This window comes from Oncorhynchus nerka, linkage group LG8, assembly GCF_034236695.1.
Source record: "Oncorhynchus nerka isolate Pitt River linkage group LG8, Oner_Uvic_2.0, whole genome shotgun sequence".
Taxonomy (NCBI): domain Eukaryota; kingdom Metazoa; phylum Chordata; class Actinopteri; order Salmoniformes; family Salmonidae; genus Oncorhynchus; species Oncorhynchus nerka.
In genome coordinates this window covers 7,210,138-7,233,144 of record NC_088403.1, presented here as the reverse complement: position 1 = coordinate 7,233,144, position 23,007 = coordinate 7,210,138, and the positions used below count along the sequence as shown (strand labels likewise).

Below are 23,007 nucleotides of genomic sequence, written 5' to 3'. Positions count from 1 at the left end.
AGCACAGTGTTGGGACTAGTCTCATCAGGCCCAGGGCAGCACAGTGTTGGGACTGGTCTCATCAGGCCCAGGGCAGCACAGTGTTGGGACTAGTCTCATCAGGCCCAGGGCAGCACAGTGTTGGGACTAGTCTCATCAGGCCCAGGGCAGCACAGTGTTGGGACTAGTCTCATCAGGCCCAGGGCAGCACAGTGTTGGGACTAGTCTCATCAGGCCCAGGGCAGCACAGTGTTGGGACTAGACTCATCAGGCCCAGGGCAGCACAGTGTTGGGACTAGACTCATCAGGCCCAGGGCAGCACAGTGTTGGGACTAGACTCATCAGGCCCAGGGCAGCACAGTGTTGGGACTAGACTCATCAGGCCCAGGGCAGCACAGTGTTGGGACTGGTCTCATCGGGCCCAGGGCAGCACAGTGTTGGGACTGGTCTCATCGGGCCCAGGGCAGCACAGTGTTGGGACTGGTCTCATCGGGCCCAGGGCAGCACAGTGTTGGGACTAGTTTCATCGGGCCCAGGGCAGCACAGTGTTGGGACTGGTCTCATCAGGCCCAGGGCAGCACAGTGTTGGGACTAGTCTCATCAGGCCCAGGGCAGCACAGTGTTGGGACTAGTCTCATCAGGCCCAGGGCAGCACAGTGTTGGGACTAGACTCATCAGGCCCAGGGCAGCACAGTGTTGGGACTAGACTCATCAGGCCCAGGGCAGCACAGTGTTGGGACTAGTCTCATCAGGCCCAGGGCAGCACAGTGTTGGGACTAGTCTCATCAGGCCCAGGGCAGCACAGTGTTGGGACTAGTCTCATCAGGCCCAGGGCAGCACAGTGTTGGGACTAGACTCATCAGGCCCAGGGCAGCACAGTGTTGGGACTGGTCTCATCAGGCCCAGGGCAGCACAGTGTTGGGACTAGTCTCATCAGGCCCAGGGCAGCACAGTGTTGGGACTAGTCTCATCAGGCCCAGGGCAGCACAGTGTTGGGACTAGTCTCATCAGGCCCAGGGCAGCACAGTGTTGGGACTAGTCTCATCAGGCCCAGGGCAGCACAGTGTTGGGACTAGTCTCATCAGGCCCAGGGCAGCACAGTGTTGGGACTAGTCTCATCAGGCCCAGGGCAGCACAGTGTTGGGACTAGTCTCATCAGGCCCAGGGCAGCACAGTGTTGGGACTAGTCTCATCAGGCCCAGGGCAGCACAGTGTTGGGACTAGTCTCATCAGGCCCAGGGCAGCACAGTGTTGGGACTAGTCTCATCAGGCCCAGGGCAGCACAGTGTTGGGACTGGTCTCATCAGGCCCAGGGCAGCACAGTGTTGGGACTGGTCTCATCAGGCCCAGGGCAGCACAGTGTTGGGACTAGTCTCATCGGGCCCAGGGCAGCACAGTGTTGGGACTAGTCTCATCAGGCCCAGGGCAGCACAGTGTTGGGACTAGTCTCATCAGGCCCAGGGCAGCACAGTGTTGGGACTAGTCTCATCAGGCCCAGGGCAGCACAGTGTTGGGACTAGTCTCATCAGGCCCAGGGCAGCACAGTGTTGGGACTAGTCTCATCAGGCCCAGGGCAGCACAGTGTTGGGACTAGTCTCATCAGGCCCAGGGTAGCACAGTGTTGGGACTAGTCTCATCAGGCCCAGGGCAGCACAGTGTTGGGACTAGTCTCATCAGGCCCAGGGCAGCACAGTGTTGGGACTAGTCTCATCAGGCCCAGGGCAGCACAGTGTTGGGACTAGTCTCATCAGGCCCAGGGCAGCACAGTGTTGGGACTGGTCTCATCAGGCCCAGGGCAGCACAGTGTTGGGACTAGACTCATCAGGCCCAGGGCAGCACAGTGTTGGGACTAGACTCATCAGGCCCAGGGCAGCACAGTGTTGGGACTAGTCTCATCAGGCCCAGGGCAGCACAGTGTTGGGACTAGTCTCATCAGGCCCAGGGCAGCACAGTGTTGGGACTGGTCTCATCAGGCCCAGGGCAGCACAGTGTTGGGACTAGTCTCATCAGGCCCAGGGCAGCACAGTGTTGGGACTAGACTCATCAGGCCCAGGGCAGCACAGTGTTGGGACTAGACTCATCAGGCCCAGGGCAGCACAGTGTTGGGACTAGTCTCATCAGGCCCAGGGCAGCACAGTGTTGGGACTAGTCTCATCAGGCCCAGGGCAGCACAGTGTTGGGACTAGTCTCATCAGGCCCAGGGCAGCACAGTGTTGGGACTAGTCTCATCAGGCCCAGGGCAGCACAGTGTTGGGACTAGACTCATCAGGCCCAGGGCAGCACAGTGTTGGGACTGGCCTCATAGTCTGTGATGATTGAGTGTATCTCAAACACAGGTCAAATCTCATTGGAAGAATTTGAGGTTTGGCCCTGGAACAACCATGTGATGACAGTATTGTTGGTGGTCGTCAGGTGGTCGCTCTAGACTAGTAGCTGTGCTGTGTGTAACCTGTGTTTGAGATGTGGTCGTCAGGTGGTAGTCAGGTGGTAGTCAGGAGGTAGTCAGGAGGTAGTCAGGAGGTAGTCAGGAGGTAGTCAGGTGGTCGCTCTAGACTAGTAGCTGTGCTGTGTGTAACCTGTGTTCAGGTGAGAGGTGGTCTCTCTAGACTAGTCAGGTGGTGTAACCGTCAGGTGGTCGTCAGGTGGTCTCTCTAGACTAGTAGCTGTGCTGTGTGTAACCTGTGGTTGTCAGGTGGTTGTCAGGTGGTTGTCAGGTGGTTGTCAGACTAGTAGCTGTGCTGTGTGTAACCTGTGGTTGTCAGGTGGTCGTCAGGTGGTTGTCTAGACTAGTAGCAGGTGGTGTGTAACCTGTGGTTGTCAGGTGGTGTCAGGTGGTCGTCAGGTGGTCTCTCTAGACTAGTAGCTGTGCTGTGTGTAACCTGTGGTTGTCAGGTGGTTGTCAGGTGGTTGTCAGCTGTGGTTGTAACCAGGTCAGGTGGTGTCAGGTGGTTGTCAGGTGGTTGTCAGGTGGTGTGTAACAGGTGGTTGTCAGGTGGTCGTCAGGTGGTCGTCAGGTGGTCTCTCTAGACTAGTAGCTGTGCTGTGTGTAACCTGTGGTCGTCAGGTGGTCGTCAGGTGGTCGTCAGGTGGTCTCTCTAGACTAGTAGCTGTGCTGTGTGTAACCTGTGGTTGTCAGGGGTGTCAGGTGGTCGTCAGGTGGTCTCTCTAGACTAGTAGCTGTGCTGTGTGTAACCTGTGGTCGTCAGGTGGTCGTCAGGTGGTCTCTCTAGACTAGTAGCCGTGCTGTGTGTAACCTGTGGTCGTCAGGTGGTCGTCAGGTGGTCGTCAGGTGGTCTCTCTAGACTAGTAGCTGTGCTGTGTGTAACCTGTGGTTGTCAGGTGGTTGTCAGGTGGTTGTCAGGTGGTTGTCAGGTGGTTGTCAGGTGGTTGTCAGGTGGTTGTCAGGTGGTTGTCAGGTGGTTGTCAGGTGGTTGTCAGGTGGTTGTCAGGTGGTTGTCAGGTGGTTGTCAGGTGGTCGTCAGGTGGTCGTCAGGTGGTCTCTCTAGACTAGTAGCTGTGCTGTGTGTAACCTGTGGTCGTCAGGTGGTCTCTAGACTAGTAGCTGTGCTGTGTGTAACCTGTGGTCGTCAGGTGGTCGTCAGGTGGTCTCTCTAGACTAGTAGACATTTTACATTTACATTTAAGTCATTTAGCAGACGCTCTTATCCAGAGCGACTGTGGTCGTCAGGTGGTCTCTCTAGACTAGTAGCTGTGCTGTGTGTGTCAGGTGGTTGTCAGGTGGTAGGTGGTTGTCAGGTGGTTGTCAGTTGTGGTTGTCAGGTGGTTGTCATTGGTGGTTGTCAGGTGGTCGTTAAGGTGGTCTGACTAGACTAGTAGCTGTGCTGTGTGTAACCTGTGGTTGTAGGAATGGCAGGTGGTTACCTGTATTCAGGTGGTCCTCTAGACTAGTAGCTGTGCTGGTGTGTTACCTGTGCCATGGAACAGGTGGTTACCTCTAGACTAGTAGCTGTGCTGTTACCTGTAACCTGTGTGTACCAAGGTAGGTGGTCAAAAATACACATTACCTGGTTACCTGTTGATTAGACGTTCCCTAGTACCTGTGCTTGTACTACCTGGTAACCTGTGGCACTACCTGGTTACCTGTATTGATGGTACCTGGTTACCTGTAGATGGCACTACCTGGTTACCTGTATTAATGGTACTACCTGGTTACCTGTATTAATGGTAACCTGGTACCTGTATTGTGGCACTACCTGGTTACCTGTATTGTGGTACTACCTGGTTAACCTGGTGGTTACCTGTATTCAGGTGGTTACCTGTATTAATGGCACTACCTCTAGACTAGTAGCTGTATTAATGCTGGTTACCTGTATTAACCTGTGGTTACCTGTCAGGTGGTACCTGTATTCAGGCACTACCTGGTTACCTGTATTAAGACTAGTAGCTGTGCTGTGTGTAACCTGTAATTGTCAGGTGGTACCTGTATTAATGGTGGTCTGTATTAATGGACTAGTAGCTGTATTAATGGCACTACCTGGTTACCTGTGTTAACCTGGTTACCTGTATTAATGGTACTAGGTGGTTACCTGTATTAATGGTACTACCTGGTTACCTGTAGACTACCTGGTAGCTGTTACCTGTATTGATGGTAACCTGTGGCACTACCTGGTTACCAGGTGGTACCTGTATTAAGGCACTACCTGGTTACCTGTATTAATGGACTAGTTACCTGTGCTGTTACCTGTGTAACCTGTGGTTACCTGTCAGGTGGTTACCTGTAAGGTGGTTCTGTCAGGTGGTCTGTATTAGACTAGTAGCTGTGGCTGTGTGTAACCTGTGGTTCTGTATTCAGGTGGTTACCTGTCATGGTGGTTCTCTCTAGTGGACTAGTAGCTGTGCTATGTGTAACCTGTGGTTGTACCTGGTTACCAGGTATGTAATGGCTCTAGACTAGTAGCTGTATTGTGTCACTACCTGTGGTTGTCAGGTATGTCAGGTGGTCGTCAGGTGGTCTGTATTAGACTAGTAGCTGTGCTGTGTGTAACCTGTGGATCAGTAGGTGGTTCAGGTGGTCTCTAGACTAGTAGCTGTGCTGTGTGTAACCTGTGTTTGAGATGTTGGTGTTTTCTACCAGCTAATGTAACTATTGTCATCCGCCTAATGTTAACACAGTATTAGCAGCAGTTATTATCTAACCTCACATTCCCCCAGTGGTAGTTGACCTATGACCTTTTTTTCTTACAGGAAGTGATGACTAGTACAGTAGTATGTATTAGTCAGTATGTATTAGTCAGTATGAGCTGGAAGGTATTAGTCAGTATGTATATATCTCCTAGTGGTAGTATGTATTAGTCAGTATGGCAGTGGTATGTATTGTCCAAGTATGTATTAGTCAGTATGTATTGGTCAGCATATCGCCACGTAGATGCTGCCGGTAGTTCTAGAGTATGTCGCCAGTATGTATCAGTCGCCCGTATTTCAGTAGTATGTATATATCTCACAGTAGTATGTACAGTCAGTACATTAGTCAGTGGTGTTCCTAGTATGGTCTACATATTCCAGGGTAGTTTTATATCCGTTGGGCATCTGTTTTGTGTTTGTATTATCTCTATGTATTAGTCGTATGTATATATCTCCTAGTATGTATTGGTACATGTAAGTCAGTAAAGTCAGTATGTATATCAACAGTTGTCAGTCAGTAAAGGGCTTTTATCAATTAGTCAGTATGTATTGATTGGCTGATGTATTGATTGGTGTATGATTGTAGGAGCAGGGAGGAGAACGTGAAGGATGATGTATTGACTGATGTATTGACTGATGTATTGACTGATAGTATGTATTGACTGATGTATTGACTGATGTATTGACTGATGTATTGATTGTAGGAGCGGGAGGAGAACGTGAAGGCTGACGTGTTCCATGCCTACCTAGTCGTTGCTGAAGCAGACACGTCCTGCTCAGAGCTGGCTGTGTGACCCAGATGCCATGGAACAGGGAGAGACTCCAGTACCATGCTGCAGAACCAGGTAAAACACAGAGAGAGTAGATTAGTCGAGTATTGGGCACCGCCCAGACCTTAAGCTCTATAAGCCAATGGTGGGTGATGTTCAGTATGTTTAGCCAAGGATCCTAAATATGTGCCGTGTATGATATTTCAAAATACACATTTTCGGGCTGTTTTGGCACTTTCCCTACTAGCCTGGTCTTAAAGGTACTACCTGGTTACCTGTATTAATGGCACTACCTGGTTACCTGTATTGATGGTACTACCTGGTTACCTGTATTAATGGTACTACCTGGTTACCTGTATTGATGGTACTACCGGGTTACCTGTATTAATGGTACTACCGGGTTACCTGTATTAATGGTACTACCGGGTTACCTGTATTAATGGTACTACCGGGTTACCTGTATTAATGGTACTACCTGGTTACCTGTATTGATGGCACTACCTGGTTACCTGTATTAATGGCAGTATGTACTACCTGGTTACCTGTATTAATGGCACTACCTGGTTACCTGTATTAATGGCACTACCTGGTTACCTGTATTAATGGTACTACCTGGTTACCTGTATTAATGGTATACTACCTGGTTACCTGTATTAATGGCACTACCTGGTTACCTGTATTAATGGCACTACCTGGTTACCTGTATTAATGGTACTACCTGGTTACCTGTATTAATGGCACTACCTGGTTACCTGTATTAATGGTACTACCTGGTTACCTGTATTAATGGCACTACCTGGTTACCTGTATTAATGGCACTACCTGGTTACCTGTATTGATGGTACTACCTGGTTACCTGTATTAATGGTACTACCTGGTTACCTGTATTGATGGCACTACCTGGTTACCTGTATTAATGGTACTACCTGGTTACCTGTATTAATGGCACTACCTGGTTACCTGTATTAATGGCACTACCTGGTTACCTGTATTAATGGCACTACCTGGTTACCTGTATTAATGGTACTACCTGGTTACCTGTATTGATGGTACTACCTGGTTACCTGTATTAATGGTACTACCTGGTTACCTGTATTGATGGTACTACCTGGTTACCTGTATTAATGGCACTACCTGGTTACCTGTATTGATGGCACTACCTGGTTACCTGTATTGATGGCACTACCTGGTTACCTGTATTAATGGCACTACCTGGTTACCTGTATTAATGGCACTACCTGTATGTATACCTGTATTAATGTATCATTAGTCACCAATGTCATATCTCCTATGTTATGTATTACAGTATGTATTACCGTATTAGTCAGTGGTATGTATATATCTCCTAGTAGTATTAGTCAGGGTCAGTATGTATTAGTTGTATGTTTATATCTCCTAGTGGTAGTTCTAGTATGTATTAGTCAGTAGTATCTATATCTCCTAGTGGTAGTATGTATTACCTCAGTGGTATCTAGTAGTATGTCTATATCTCCTAGTGTAGTATGTAGTCAGTAGTATGTCAGTATGTATATATCTCCTAGTTGTGGTATGTATTAGTCAGTATGTATTAGTCAGTATGTATATATCTCCTAGTGGTAGTTCTAGTATGTCTGTATCTCCTAGTGGTAGTTCTAGTATGTATTAGTCAGTATGTATTAGTCAGTATGTATTAGTCAGTATGTATATATCTCCTAGTGTAGTAGTATTAGTCTAGTATTAGTCTATTATCAGTATGTATTAGTGTATGTATATCTCTAGTATGTATTAGTCAGTATGTATAGTCAGTATATAGTCAGTAGTATTAGTCAGTATGTATTAGTCAGTATGTATATATCTCCTAGTGTAGTATGTATTCTCAGTATGTATTAGTCAGTGGTATGTATATATCTCCTAGTGGTAGTATGTATTAGTCAGTATGTATTAGTCAGTAGTATGTATATATCTCCTAGTTGTAGTATGTATTAGTCAGTATGTATTAGTCAGTATGTATTAGTCAGTATGTATTAGTATGTATATATCTCCTAGTTGTAGTATGTATTAGTCAGTATGTATTAGTCAGTATGTATATATCTCCTAGTGGTAGTATGTATTAGTCAGTATGTATTAGTCAGTATGTATTAGTCAGTATGTATTAGTCAGTATGTATTAGTCAGTATGTATTAGTATATAGTCTAGTGGTAGTATGTATTAGTCAGTATGTATTAGTCAGTGGTATGTATATATCTCCTAGTGGTAGTATGTATTAGTCAGTATGTATTAGTCAGTGGTATGTATATATCTAGTAGTAGTAGTATGTATTAGTCAGTATGTATTAGTCAGTATGTATATATCTCCTAGTGGTAGTATGTATTAGTCAGTATGTATTAGTCAGTATGTATATATCTCCTAGTGTAGTAGTTGTAGTATGTAGTCAGTATGTATTAGTCAGTATGTATTAGTCAGTATGTATATATCTCCTAGTGGTAGTATGTATTAGTCAGTATGTATTATATAGTATATGTATAGTAGTCAGTATGTATTAGTCAGTATGTATTAGTCAGTATGTATATATCTCCTAGTTCAGTAGTATGTATTAGTCAGTATGTATTAGTCAGTATGTATTAGTCAGTAGTATGTATATATCTCCTAGTTGTAGTATGTATTAGTCAGTATGTAGTTGTAGTATGTATTAGTCAGTATGTATTAGTCAGTATGTATGTATATATCTCCTAGTGGTAGTATGTATTAGTCAGTATGTATTAGTCAGTGGTAGTATGTATTATCTCCTAGTGTATTAGTAGTATGTATTAGTCAGTATGTATTAGTCAGTATGTATTAGTCAGTAGTATGTATATATCTCCTAGTAGTGTATTAGTAGTATGTATTAGTCAGTATGTATTAGTCAGTGGTATGTATATATCTCCTAGTTGTAGTATGTATTAGTCAGTATGTATTAGTGGTAGTATGTATTAGTCAGTATGTATTAGTAGTATAGTATATCCTAGTGGTAGTATGTATTAGTCAGTAGTATGTATATATCTCCTAGTGGTAGTATGTATTAGTCAGTATGTATTAGTCAGTATGTATTAGTCAGTGGTATAGTAGTAGTATGTATTAGTCAGTAGTATGTATTAGTCAGTATGTATATATCTCCTAGTGGTAGTATGTATTAGTCAGTATGTATGTATATCTCTAGTGGTAGTATGTATTAGTCAGTATGTATTAGTCAGTATGTATATATCTCCTAGTGGTAGTATGTATTAGTCAGTAGTATGTATATATATCTCCTAGTGGTAGTATGTATTAGTCAGTATGTATTAGTCAGTATGTATATATCTCCTCAGTATGTATTAGTGTATAGTATGTATATAGTTGTCTAGTGGTAGTATGTATTAGTCAGTATGTATTAGTCAGTATGTATTAGTATGTATATATATCCTAGTGGTAGTATGTATTAGTCAGTATGTATTAGTCAGTAGTATGTATGTATATATCTCCTAGTGGTAGTATGTATTAGTCAGTATGTATTAGTCAGTATGTATATATCTCCTAGTTGTAGTATGTATTAGTCAGTAGTATGTATTAGTCAGTATGTATTATTAGTCAGTATGTATTAGTCAGTGGTAGTATGTATTAGTCAGTATGTATTAGTCAGTATGTATTAGTCAGTATGTATTAGTCAGTGGTATGTATATATCTCCTAGTTGTAGTATGTATTAGTCAGTATGTATTAGTCAGTATGTATATATCTCCTAGTGGTAGTATGTATTAGTCAGTATGTATTAGTCAGTATGTATTAGTCAGTATGTATATATCTCCTAGTGGTAGTATGTATTAGTCAGTATGTATTAGTCAGTATGTATTAGTCAGTATGTATGTATATATCTCCTAGTGGTAGTATGTATTAGTCAGTATGTATTAGTCAGTATGTATATATCTCCTAGTTGTAGTATGTATTAGTCAGTATGTATTAGTCATTAGTCAGGTATGTATATATCTCCTAGTGGTAGTATGTATTAGTCAGTATGTATTAGTCAGTATGTATTAGTCAGTATGTATTAGTCAGTGGTATGTATATATCTCCTAGTTGTAGTATGTATTAGTCAGTATGTATTAGTCAGTAGTATGTATATCTCCTAGTAGTATGTATTAGTCAGTATGTATTAGTCAGTAGTATGTATATATCTCCTAGTTGTAGTATGTATTAGTCAGTATGTATTAGTCAGTATGTATTAGTCAGTATGTATATATCTCCTAGTTGTAGTATGTATTAGTCAGTATGTATTAGTCAGTAGTATGTATATATCTCCTAGTGTAGTATGTATTAGTCAGTATGTATCAGTGGTATGTCTAGTGGTAGTATGTATTAGTCAGTATGTATTAGTCAGTATGTATATATCTCCTAGTTAGTCAGTATGTATTAGTCAGTATGTATATATATCTTAGTGGTAGTATGTATTAGTCAGTGGTAGTATATATCAGTAGTATGTATTAGTCAGTATGTATTAGTCAGTATGTATATATCTCCTAGTGGTAGTATGTATTAGTCTAGTGGTAGTATGTATTATGTATATTAGTCAGTATGTATTAGTCAGTATGTATTAGTCAGTATGTATATATCCTAGTGGTAGTATGTATTAGTCAGTATGTATTAGTCAGTAGTATTAGTCAGTATGTATATATCTCCTAGTGGTAGTATGTATTAGTCAGTATGTATTAGTCAGTATGTATATATTAGTCAGTATGTATTAGTCAGTAGTATGTATTATCTCCTAGTTGTAGTATGTATAGTAGTATGTATTAGTCAGTATGTATATAGTCTAGTGTAGTATGTATTAGTCAGTATGTATTAGTCAGTAGTATGTATATATCTCCTAGTTGTAGTATGTATTAGTCAGTATGTATTAGTCAGGTATGTATATATCTCCTAGTGGTAGTATGTATTAGTCAGTAGTATGTATATATCTCCTAGTGGTAGTATGTATTAGTCAGTATGTATTAGTCAGTATGTATTAGTCAGTATGAATTAGTCAGTATGTATTAGTCAGTGGTATGTATATATCTCCTAGTGGTAGTATGTATTAGTCAGTATGTATATATCTCCTAGTGGTAGTATGTATTAGTCAGCATGTATTAGTCAGTGGTATGTATATATATCCTAGTGGTAGTATGTATTAGTCAGTATGTATTAGTCAGTATGAGTCAGTAGTATGTATATATCTCCTAGTGGTAGTATGTATTAGTCAGTATGTATTAGTCAGTAGTATGTATATATCTCCTAGTGGTAGTATGTATTAGTCAGTATGTATTAGTCAGTATGTATATATCTCCTAGTGGTAGTATGTATTAGTCAGTATGTATATATCTCCTAGTCAGTATGTATTAGTCAGTATGTATTAGTCAGTATGTATATATCTCCTAGTGGTAGTATGTATTAGTCAGTATGTATTAGTCAGTATGTATTAGTCAGTAGTATGTATATATCTCCTAGTGGTAGTATGTATTAGTCAGTATGTATTAGTCAGTATGTATATATCTCCTAGTGGTAGTATGTATTAGTCAGTATGTATTAGTCAGTGGTATGTCTGATATTTCTCCCTCCCACCGGGTGCTGCTGCAGGTGCCAATGATCGTTAAGGCCCTGCATAAGCAGATGAAGGAGAAAAGTGTCAAGACAAGACAGTGCTGCTTCAACATGCTGACGGAGCTGGTCAACGTGCTGCCTGGAGCCCTCACACAACATATCCCTGTCCTCGTACCAGGTAGGATACTACCCTAACCCTACCCTAACCCTGGAGCCCTCACACACACATACAGGTAGGATATATAACCCTGGAGCCCTCACACAACATATCCCTGTCCTCGTACCAGGTAGGATACTACCCTAACCCTGGAGCCCTCACACAACATATCCCTGTCCTCGTACCAGGTAGGATACTACCCTAACCCTACCCTAACCCTGGAGCCCTCACACAACATATCCCTGTCCTCGTACCAGGTAGGATACTACCCTAACCCTACCCTAACCCTGGAGCCCTCACACAACATATCCCTGTCCTTGTACCAGGTAGGATACTACCCTAACCCTGGAGCCCTCAACCCTACCCTAACCCTGGAGCCCTCACACAACATATCCCTGTCCTCGTACCAGGTAGGATACTACCCTAACCCTGGAGCCCTCACACAACATATCCCTGTCCTCGTACCAGGTAGGATACTACCCTAACCCTGGAGCCCTCACACAACATAGGATACTACCCTAACCCTGGAGCCCTCACACAACATATCCCTGTCCTCGTACCAGGTAGGATACTACCCTAACCCTACCCTAACCCTGGAGCCCTCACACAACATATCCCTGTCCTCGTACCAGGTAGGATACTACCCTAACCCTGGAGCCCTCACACAACATATCCCTGTCCTCGTACCAGGTAGGATACTACCCTAACCCTGGAGCCCCCTCATACACAACATATGGAGCCCCACATATCCCTGTCGTACCAGGTAGGATACTACCCTAACCCTGGAGCCCTCACACAACATATCCCTGTCCTCGTACCAGGTAGGATACTACCCTAACCCTGGAGCCCTCACACCACATATCCCTGTCCTCAGGTATCATACTACCCTAACCCAGGTAGGATACTACCCTAACCCTGGAGCCCTCACACAACATATCCCTGTCCTCGTACCAGGTAGGATACTACCCTAACCCTGGAGCCCTCACACAACATATCCCTGTCCTCGTACCAGGTAGGATACTACCCTAACCCTGGAGCCCTCACACAACATATCCCTGTCCTCGTACCAGGTAGGATACTACCCTAACCCTACCCTAACCCTGGAGCCCTCACACAACATATCCCTGTCCTCGTACCAGGTAGGATACTACCCTAACCCTGGAGCCCTCACACAACATATCCCTGTTCATAGGATAAAATGTTTTGGAGCCCTCACACAACATATCCCTGTCCTGTACCAGGTAGGCTTACCCTAACCCTATAACCCTGGCAGGCCTCAAGGCAACATATCCCTGCCCTGTTCCATTACCCTAATGGAGCCCTCACACAACATAACCCTACTATATAACCCTGGAGCCCTCACACAACATATCCCTGTTCCATTAGGAAGGATACTACCCTAACCCTACCCTAACCCTGGAGCCCTCACACAACATATCCCTGTTACCAGGTAGGATACTACCCTAACCCTGGGCCCTAACAACATATCCCTGTCCTATATAGGATACTACCCTAACCCTGGCATCAAGGCCCTCACACAACATATCCCTGTCCTCCATTAGGAATACCCTAACCCTGGAGCCCTCACACAACATATCCCTGGCACCAGGTAGGATACTAGTTAACCCTTAGGCCTCACACAACATATCCCTGTCCTCTGTACAATATAACTTGCACTCAGTGGGGTTTTAAAAATGTTTTGCTTTTGTGAGGTTTCTGCTTCCTATATAAACAGCAGATATCATCAGCTGCATGTTCAGTTACTGTTCCATTAGAATGGGTAACCTACTATATAAAGCACACAGGCATCGAGGCATTCAGTTACTGTTCCATTAGAATGGGTAACCTACTATATGAAGCAGGCAGGCATCAAGGCATTCAGCTACTGTTCTATTAGAATGGGTAACCTACTATATAAAGCAGGCAGGCATCAAGGCATTCAGTTACTGTTCCATTAGAATGGGTAACCTACTATATAAAGCACACAGGCATCAAGGCATTCAGTTACTGTTCCATTAGAATGGGTAACCTACTATATAAAGCACACAGGCATCAGGGCATTCAGTTACTGTTCCATTAGAATAACCTAAGGTGTGACGGTTCTAGTATCTCAAACGGCCTCCTGGAGTTTTCATGCACGACAGTGTCTAGGGTTTACAGAGAACGGTGCGACAAACACAAACATCCAGTCAGCGGCAGTCCTGTGGGTGGAAAACAGCTCGTTGATGAGATGTCCAAGGAGAATTACAAGAATCATGCAAGCTAACAGGCGGAACACAAACAGGAAAATAACGGCTCAGAACTCACAACGTGTGTCGGTCCTTGTCACCGATTGGCTATTGCAGCAGACGACCACCCTGGGTTCCTATCAGCTAAAAACAAGAAAGAGCTGCTCCATTGGGCGGGGCCATCACCAACACTGGACAATTGAAGATTGGGAAAAACACCAATTTGAGCAATGTTTCAGTGCCCTGAAGAATTCAGGCTGTTCTGGAGGCAAAGGGGGGTCTGACTCTGTACTAGATGGGTGCACTGAATGTGAATCTGAAATTTGTCCCCCAGACGACACACACACACACACACACACAGAGACACACACACACACACACACACACACACACACACACAGAGACACATACAAACACACACACACACACACACACAGAGACACATACAAACACACACACACACACACACACACACACAGAGACACATACAAACACACACACACACACACACACACACACAGAGACACATACAAACACACACACACACACACACACACAGAGACACATACAAACACACACACACACACACACAGCTAAAAACAAGAAAGCTGCTCCACACACACACACACACAGAGACCCATACAAACACACACACAGAGACACATACAAACACACACACACACACACACACACACACACACACACACAGAGACACATACAAAACACACACACACACACACACAGAGATACATACAAACACACACACACACACAGAGACACATACAAACACACACACACACACAGAGACACATACAAACACACAGAGACACATACAAACACACACACACACACAGAGACACACAAACACACACACACACACAGAGACACACACACACACACAGAGACACATACACACACACACACACACACACACAGACACACACACACACACAGAAACACACACACACACATACAAACACACACACACACAGAGACACACACAGACACACACACACAGACACACACACACACAGAGACACACACAGACACACACACACACACACACACGAGGCTGGAAACAGCGTTGGATCAGCTACATTTTCCCTGGAGCATCTCTTGCTCAAGGGCACAATGGCAGTAGTTGGCACCCCGAGATTCTGATCTCACTCCTGCCAGACTTTTACCCCGGGCCAGCCTGGGCTCTCACCCAACATCTCTGTGCTGGTCCCAGGGACAAAGCTCCCGTCCTGGGTAGGTTCTCCAGCCTCATCCATCTGGTCTGGAGGTCACTCTCTCTCTCTGACGGAGGCTGACTGACTCAGACTGTTTTTGGGTTCTTATGAAGCTATGCCATTTAAATGCCTTTCACTTCTTAGTGGAATGAGAGTGATTGAGTTGACAGGAAATATGCTGAAGTAGAAAGTTTATTATTTGACCTAGTCAACGTGTTACCCTAGAGGAATAGATAGATGGATATTTGACCTAGTCAACGTGTTACCCTAGAGGAGGAGTAAATGTCAGTTGGCTTTTCATAGCTGATCATTAAGAGTATCTCTACCACTCCTGCTATCTCTAGAGAGTTGAAAACTGCAGGTCTGGGACAGGTAGCACGTCCGATGAACAGGTCAGAATTCCAAAGCCGCAGGCAGAATAGTTGAAACTGGAGCAGCAGCACGGCCAGGTGGACTGGGGACAGCAAGGAGTCCTCAGGCCAGTTAGTCCTGAGCCATGGTTCTAGGGCTCAGGTCCTCCGAGAGAGAGAGAAAGAAAGAGGGAATTAGAGAGAGCATACTTAAATTCACACAGGACACCGGATAAGACAGGAGAAGTACTCCAGATATAACAGACTGACCCCAGCCCCCCGACACAAACTACTGCAGCATAAATACTGGAGGCTGAGACAGGAGGGGTCAGGAGACACTGTGGCCCCATCCGATGATACCCCCGGAACAGGGCCAAACAGGAAGGATATAACCCCACCCACTTTGCCAAAGCACAGCCCCCACACCACTAGAGGGATAGATTCAACCACCAACTTACCATCCTGAGACAAGGCCGAGTATAGCCCACAGAGATCTCCGCCATGGCACAACCCAAGGGGGGGCGCCAACCCAGACAGGAAGATCACATCAGTGACTCAACCCACTCAAGTGACGCACCCCTCCTAGGGACGGTATGAAAGAGCCCTAGTAAGCCTGTGACTCAGCCCCTGTAATAGGGTTAGAGGCAGAGAATCCCAGTGGAAAGAGGGGAACCGGCCAGGCAGAGACAGCAAGGGCGGTTCGTTGCTCCAGAGCCTTTCCGTTCACCTTCCCACTCCTGGGCCAGACTACACTCAATCATATGACCCACTGAAGAGATGAGTCTTCAGTAAAGACTTAAAGGTTGAGACCGAGTTTGCGTCTCTTACATGGGTAGGCAGACCATTCCATAAAAATGGAGCTCTATAGGAGAAAGCCCTGCCTCCAGCTGTTTGCTTAGAAATTCTAGGGACAATTAGGAGGCCTGCGTCTTGTGACGGCAGGACCAAATCAGAGAGAGAGGTAGGAGCAGGCCCATGTAATACTTTGTAGGTTAGCAGTAAAACCTTGCAATCAGCCCTTGCCTTCACAGGAAGCCAGTGTAGGGAGGCTAGCACTGGAGTAATATGATATTTTTGGGGGGTTTTAGACAGGATTCTAGCAGCTGTATTTAGCACTAACTGAAGTTTATTTAGTGCTTTATCCAGGTAGCCAGAAAGTAGAGCATTGCAGTAGTCTAACCTAGAAGTAACAAAAGCATGGATTAATTTTTCTGTATCATTTTTGGACAGAAAGTTTCTGATTTTTGCAATGTTACGTAGATGGAAAAAAAGCTGTCCTTGAAACAGTCTTGATATGTTCGTCAAAAGAGAGATCAGGGTCCAGAGTAACGCCGAGGTCCTTCACAGTTTTACAGAGGAATAGATAGATTGGTAGTTTTACATGTTGTTATTGCAGGCTGCAGCCATAGTGTCTTTCCCTTTAGACAAACACAGGTGATTTATCACGGCTGGTTCAGAGGTAAATGGCATACGTCGAAAGGCAACAGAGAAGATTTAATAACTTGTTCTGTCCTTTCTAAATGACCTTTTTTGGGGAGAAATCCGTTTTTCTCGTTTCCCCCAATATGCTCCTCCTCCCCAATAGTACCAACTGCACTGCTTCAATACCCCACTGCTGATACAATGGGATTATTTAGGATCAATTACAACAAGAAGCTTTCTGGTTATTTTGTGTTTTCTCCTTCCCTGAATGCACCAGGGGAGTGGAGCATCTGAAAGAGGCTGGTCATCAGCCTGTTGTATTGACTCTCACTGGGAACCTTCCCCTGGTCGTATTGACTCTCTCACTGGGAACCTTCCCCTGGTCGTATTGACTCTCTCTCACCGGGAACCATCCCCTGGTCGTATTGACTCTCACTGGGAACCTTCCCCTGGTCGTATTGACTCACTGGGAACCTTCCCCTGGTCGTATTGACTCTCTCACTGGGAACCTTCCCCTGGTCGTATTGACTCTCTCACTGGGAACCTTCCCCTGGTCGTATTGACTCTCTCTCACTGGGAACCATCCCCTGGTCGTATTGACTCTCACTGGGAACCATCCCCTGGTCGTATTGACTCTCACTGGGAACCTTCCCCTGGTCGTATTGACTCACTGGGAACCTTCCCCTGGTCGTATTGACTCACTGGGAACCTTCCCCTGGTCGTATTGACTCACTGGGAACCTTCCCCTGGTCGTATTGACTCACTGGGAACCTTCCCCTGGTCGTATTGACTCACTGGGAACCTTCCCCTGGTCGTATTGACTCACTGGGAACCTTCCCCTGGTCGTATTGACTCACTGGGAACCTTCCCCTGGCCGTATTGACTCTCACCGGGAACCTTCCCCTGGCCGTATTGACTCTCACCGGGAACCTTCCCCTGGCCGTATTGACTCTCTCACCGGGAACCTTCCCCTGGCCGTATTGACTCTCTCACCGGGAACCTTCCCCTGGCCGTATTGACTCTCTCACTGGGAACCTCCCCCTGGCCGTATTGACTCTCTCACTGGGAACCTCCCCCTGGTCGTATTGACTCTCTCTCTCACTGGGAACCTCCCCCTGGCCGTATTGACTCTCTCTCACTGGGAACCTCCCCCTGGTCGTATTGACTCTCTCTCACTGGGAACCTCCCCCTGGTCGTATTGACTCTCTCTCACTGGGAACCTCCCCCTGGTCGTATTGACTCTCTCTCACTGGGAACCTCCCCCTGGTCGTATTGACTCTCTCTCACTGGGAACCTCCCCCTGGTCGTATTGACTCTCTCTCACTGGGAACCTCCCCCTGGTCGTATTGACTCTCTCTCACTGGGAACCTCCCCCTGGTCGTATTGACTCTCTCTCACTGGGAACCTTCCCCTGGTCGTATTGACTCACTGGGAACCTTCCCCTGGTCGTATTGACTCACTGGGAACCTTCCCCTGGTCGTATTGACTCACTGGGAACCTTCCCCTGGTCGTATTGACTCTCACTGGGAACCTCCCCCTGGCCGTATTGACTCTCTCACTGGGAACCTTCCCCTGGTCGTATTGACTCTCTCACTGGGAACCTCCCCCTGGTCGTATTGACTCTCTCACTGGGAACCTTCCCCTGGTCGTATTGACTCTCTCACTGGGAACCTCCCCCTGGCCGTATTGACTCTCTCACTGGGAACCTTCCCCTGGTCGTATTGACTCTCTCTCACTGGGAACCTCCCCCTGGCCGTATTGACTCTCTCACTGGGAACCTTCCCCTGGTCGTATTGACTCTCTCTCACTGGGAACCTTCCCCTGGTCGTATTGACTCTCTCACTGGGAACCTTCCCCTGGACGTATTGACTCTCACCGGGAACCTTCCCCTGGTCGTATTGACTCTCTCTCACTGGGAACCTTTTTATTTTTAGTAAATAAGCTCTCTGTTTTATTTTTCTTTTCTTTTAATATTCTAATTCATTGGGCCAGTTTCCCGGACGCACGTTCCACCCAGTCCTGGACTAAAACGCACTTTCAATGGAGGAACGAGTCTAGGAATAGACTTAATCTGTGTCTGAGAAAACCTCCCTCCAATGTGCAAATTGACTGAACTAACCTAATCTCCTCTCTCTCTCTCTCCTAACAGGAATCATCTTCTCTCTCAACGACAAGTCCAGCTCGTCCAACCTGAAGATCGATGCCCTGTCCTGTCTGTATGTGGTCCTGTGTAACCACCAGCCCCAAGTCTTCCACCCTCATGTCCAGGTTGGGTAATAGGCCTGATGTTGATCACATCATGGATCATCAGTGCTCTTGAAATAGTCTCAGAACTCTCACTGAGGGGGTCCACCCACCATTTTTTATTTATCTGTCAAATGTCTTTGTGAAGTGACACTTGAATAAACTTGTCTAACCTTTGACCTCCACAGGCCCTGGTGCCGCCCGTGGTGGCGTGTGTAGGAGACCCCTTCTATAAGATCACCTCTGAGGCCCTGCTGGTCAGCCAACAGCTGGTCAAGGTCATCAGGTAAGGTTATCTATTGTAATAATACACGTGTATTGATGTGTTCTCTTGTTTAGTAGAATAACTACACGGTTTACCAGAGGTAACTTCAGGTGAGTGTTGCTGTTTTTTTTCATATTCTGTTTTAATCTGCTGCAACCTCGTGGCCCAGTATGGGACAATGAATCTTTGGTCAATGTGAAACTTCTCAGACCTCTGGACCAGCCGGAGAGGGACACCTTTGATGCTTCTCCCTACATCACTGACCTCTTCACCTGCACCATCAAACGCCTCAAGGCCGCCGACATCGACCAGGAAGTGAAAGAGAGGGCCATTTCCTGTATGGGTCAGATCATCTGTAACCTAGGAGACAGCCTGGGGGACGACCTCCCTGGGACGCTGCACATCTTCCTGGAGCGACTGAAGAATGAGATTACCAGACTGACGACGGTCAAGGCCCTCACGCTCATCGCAGGTCGGGAGGGGATGATGTTGAGAAGTCCATACGTAGAATTTTCAGAATCTGTCGAGGGCTGATCTTAATGGCTTAACAATTTGTTTACTAATAAATCAGTTTCCCTGCTAGATAAGTGTGTGTGTGTATATACTTTTCATACTTGCTCTCCTCCCTAATCACAGGCTCCACGTTGAAGATCGACCTTCGACCTATCCTCGACGAGGCGGTGCCCATCCTGGCGTCGTTCCTGCGTAAGAACCAGCGGGCGCTGAAACTGAGCACCCTGGCCGCGTTGGACATCCTGGTGAAGAACTACAGCGATAGCGTGACTCCGGCCATGATCGACGCGGTGCTGGCCGAGCTGCCTCCGCTGATCAGCGAGAGCGACATGCACGTGTCCCAGATGGTCATCAGCTTCCTGACCACCCTGGCCCGGGTCCACCCTCTCTCCCTGGCTAAGATCGGGGGGTCGTCCATCCTCTCGGAGCTCATCTCTCTGGTCAGGTCTCCTCTACTGCAAGGAGGGGCCCTCAGTGCCATGCTAGAGTTCTTCCAGGTATCTATGGTTACCAGTTCCAGTTTGAACAGATTAGGGAATGATATCTAAATGTCTAGGACAGAGGGTGGATGAGTTCAATTGAGGTACTGTGTTCGTAAAATAGTTTGAGAACCGCTTGTAAAATCACCTAAAAGATGATCAGGTTCTACTTTGTTCCTAGTAGATGATCAGGTAGTTAGGTCTATTCTGTTCTTCGTGCTCTGGTGGGTACCGGGACATCCTCTCTGGGTTAGGGTTGTATTACTGGGTCCTCTCCCAGACTCTGGTGGGTACAGGGACATCCTCTCTGGGTTAGGGTTATATTACTGGTTCCTCTCCCAGGCTCTGGTGGGTACAGGGACATCCTCTCTGGATTAGGGTTGTATTACTGTCCTCTCCCAGGCTCTGGTGGTTACTGGGACATCCTCTCTGGGTTAGGGTTGTATTAAAAGCTGTGTTACTGTGTCCTCTCCCAGGCTCTGGTGGGTACCGGGACATCCTCTCTGGGTTACATGGACCTTCTCCGTATGCTGACCGGTCCAGTCTACGCCCAGAGTGCTGCTCTAACACACAAACAGTCCTACTACTCTATCGCTAAATGTGTGGCCGCCCTGACCCGCGCCTGTCCTGATGTAGGTTCACTGTTCTACTGACCTTTAGCCATACTTCCTGTGTTGTGTTTGTATTTATGTTCTCCTGAAGGACTTTCAGACCTCCTTCCTTTGTTATGTTCTCCTGAAGGACTTTCAGATCTCCTTCCTGTGTTCTGTTCTCCTGAAGGACTTTCAGACCTCCTTCCTGTGTTCTGTTCTCCTGAAGGACATTCAGACCTCCTTCCTGTGTTCTGTTCTCCTGAAGGACATTCTGTTCTCCTGAAGGACATTCAGACTTCCGTCCTGTGTTCTGTTATCCTGAAGGACATTCAGACCTCCGTCCTGTGTTCTGTTATCCTGAAGGACATTCAGACCTCCTTCCTGTGTTCTGTTCCCCTGAAGGACTTTTATTGCCTTTTTTGTTTTGGTGTTTTTTTTTCAATCTTAGATTTTTGGTTTGATTATTTCCTCTTTTTTTGTTTCTTTTTGTTTGTTCATTATCATAACATAATGTTTTATAATGTGATCACTGCCCTAAAGCTTTTTTCCATATTTAATGCATTTTAAATAAAGTTTTGATTTTTGTATTTGTAGGAGGGTCCTGCCGTGGTAGGCCAGTTCATCCAGGATGTGAAGAACTCTCGGTCGACAGACTCCATCAGGCTGCTGGCTCTGCTGTCACTGGGAGAGGTGGGTCACACGTTTTTAAAATATAAAATATTAAAATAAACAAAAGGCATGTGTGTGTCCAAGGCATTTTATGGTTGTGGGCCTCCCGAGTGACGCAGTGGTCTAAGTAGCTGTGTCACTAGAGATTCTGGGTTCGAGTCCAGGCTCTGTCGTAGTCGGCTGCGACCGGGAGACCCATCGGGCGGCGCACAATCGGCCCAGTCGTCCGGGTTAGGGGAGGGTTTCGCCGGCAGGGATGTCCTTGTCCCATCGTGCACTAGCGACTCCTGGTGCGGGCCCGGTGCAGTGCACGTTGACCCGGTCGCCAGGTGTACGGTGTTTTCTCTGACACATTGGTGCAGTTGGCTTCCGAGGTTAACCTGTTGCTTCTACCCGGGACGCTTGCGTCCCAACTAGAGCTCTGGAAATGCAAATGCGCTACGCTAAATGCTAATAGTATTAGTTAAAACTCAAAAGTTCATTAAAATACACATGCAGGGTATCGAATTAAAGCTACACTCGTTGTGAATCCAGGCAACAAGTCAGATTTTTAAAATGGGGCGAAAGCATGAGAAGCTATTATCTGATAGCATGCAACACCCCAAAAGACCCACAGGGACGTAAACAAAATAATTAGCATTTCGGGTTACACAAACCGCACAATAAAATAGAAAACATTCATTACCTTTCACCATCTTCTTTGTTGGCACTCCTAGATGTCCCATAAACACTATTTGGGTCTTTATTTGATTAAATCGGTCCATATAAAGCCTAGATATCGTTATATGTAGACTGTGTGATAAACGAAAAAAACATCGTTTTAACGTCATTTTTTAAAATTCAAAAGTCGGGATAAACTTTCACAAAACACTTCAAATACGTTTGTAATGCAACTTTAGGTATTAGTAAACGTTAATAAGCGATAAAATTCATCAGGAGGCGATGTAAAGATCATTAGCTGTCCGTCTGGAAAAATGTCCGGCTAGAAACTCAACGAAAATATCCGGTCCTAGACCGGATTAGATACGGTGTCCTGTATGTGTTTGACCAAGAAAAAACTCTAAGGGAAATGACAAGACTCTAGACACCCTGTGGAAGCTGTAGGTACTGCAACCTCAGTCAATTAATTGTGGTTCACGTTTATCAATGGGTTCAAGTAGCGCATGGATATATTTTCCCCATTTTCAGTGATCAGTTTTTCCTGTGCTTTTCGATGTAAATGCCGTTCTGGTAAAGCCACAGCAGTGATTTAACCAGTTTTTTAAACGTCTGAGTGTTTTCTATCCACACAGACTAAGCAAATGCATATACTATATTCCTGGCATGAGTAGCAGGGCGCTGAAATGTTGCGCGATTTTTAACAGAATGTTCAAAAAAGTAGAGGGTCGACTGAAGAGGTTA

The 23,007-nt window shown here is 45.7% G+C and overlaps 1 protein-coding gene across 1 annotated transcript in view; it reads left to right on the top strand.

Moving 5' to 3' along the window:
• The window catches only part of cand1 (cullin-associated and neddylation-dissociated 1), a 70,491-nt gene that overhangs the window by 35,873 nt on the left and 11,611 nt on the right, over window positions 1-23,007 (top strand). Inside the window, 13 exon segments of the mRNA XM_065022082.1 lie at window positions 5,185-5,197; window positions 5,581-5,595; window positions 5,708-5,735; window positions 5,826-5,870; window positions 5,872-5,944; window positions 5,947-5,966; window positions 11,491-11,632; window positions 18,993-19,111; window positions 19,276-19,373; window positions 19,562-19,824; window positions 19,989-20,362; window positions 20,821-20,976; window positions 21,532-21,627. Of these exon segments, the coding sequence (XP_064878154.1) occupies window positions 5,185-5,197; window positions 5,581-5,595; window positions 5,708-5,735; window positions 5,826-5,870; window positions 5,872-5,944; window positions 5,947-5,966; window positions 11,491-11,632; window positions 18,993-19,111; window positions 19,276-19,373; window positions 19,562-19,824; window positions 19,989-20,362; window positions 20,821-20,976; window positions 21,532-21,627 (1,442 nt within the window).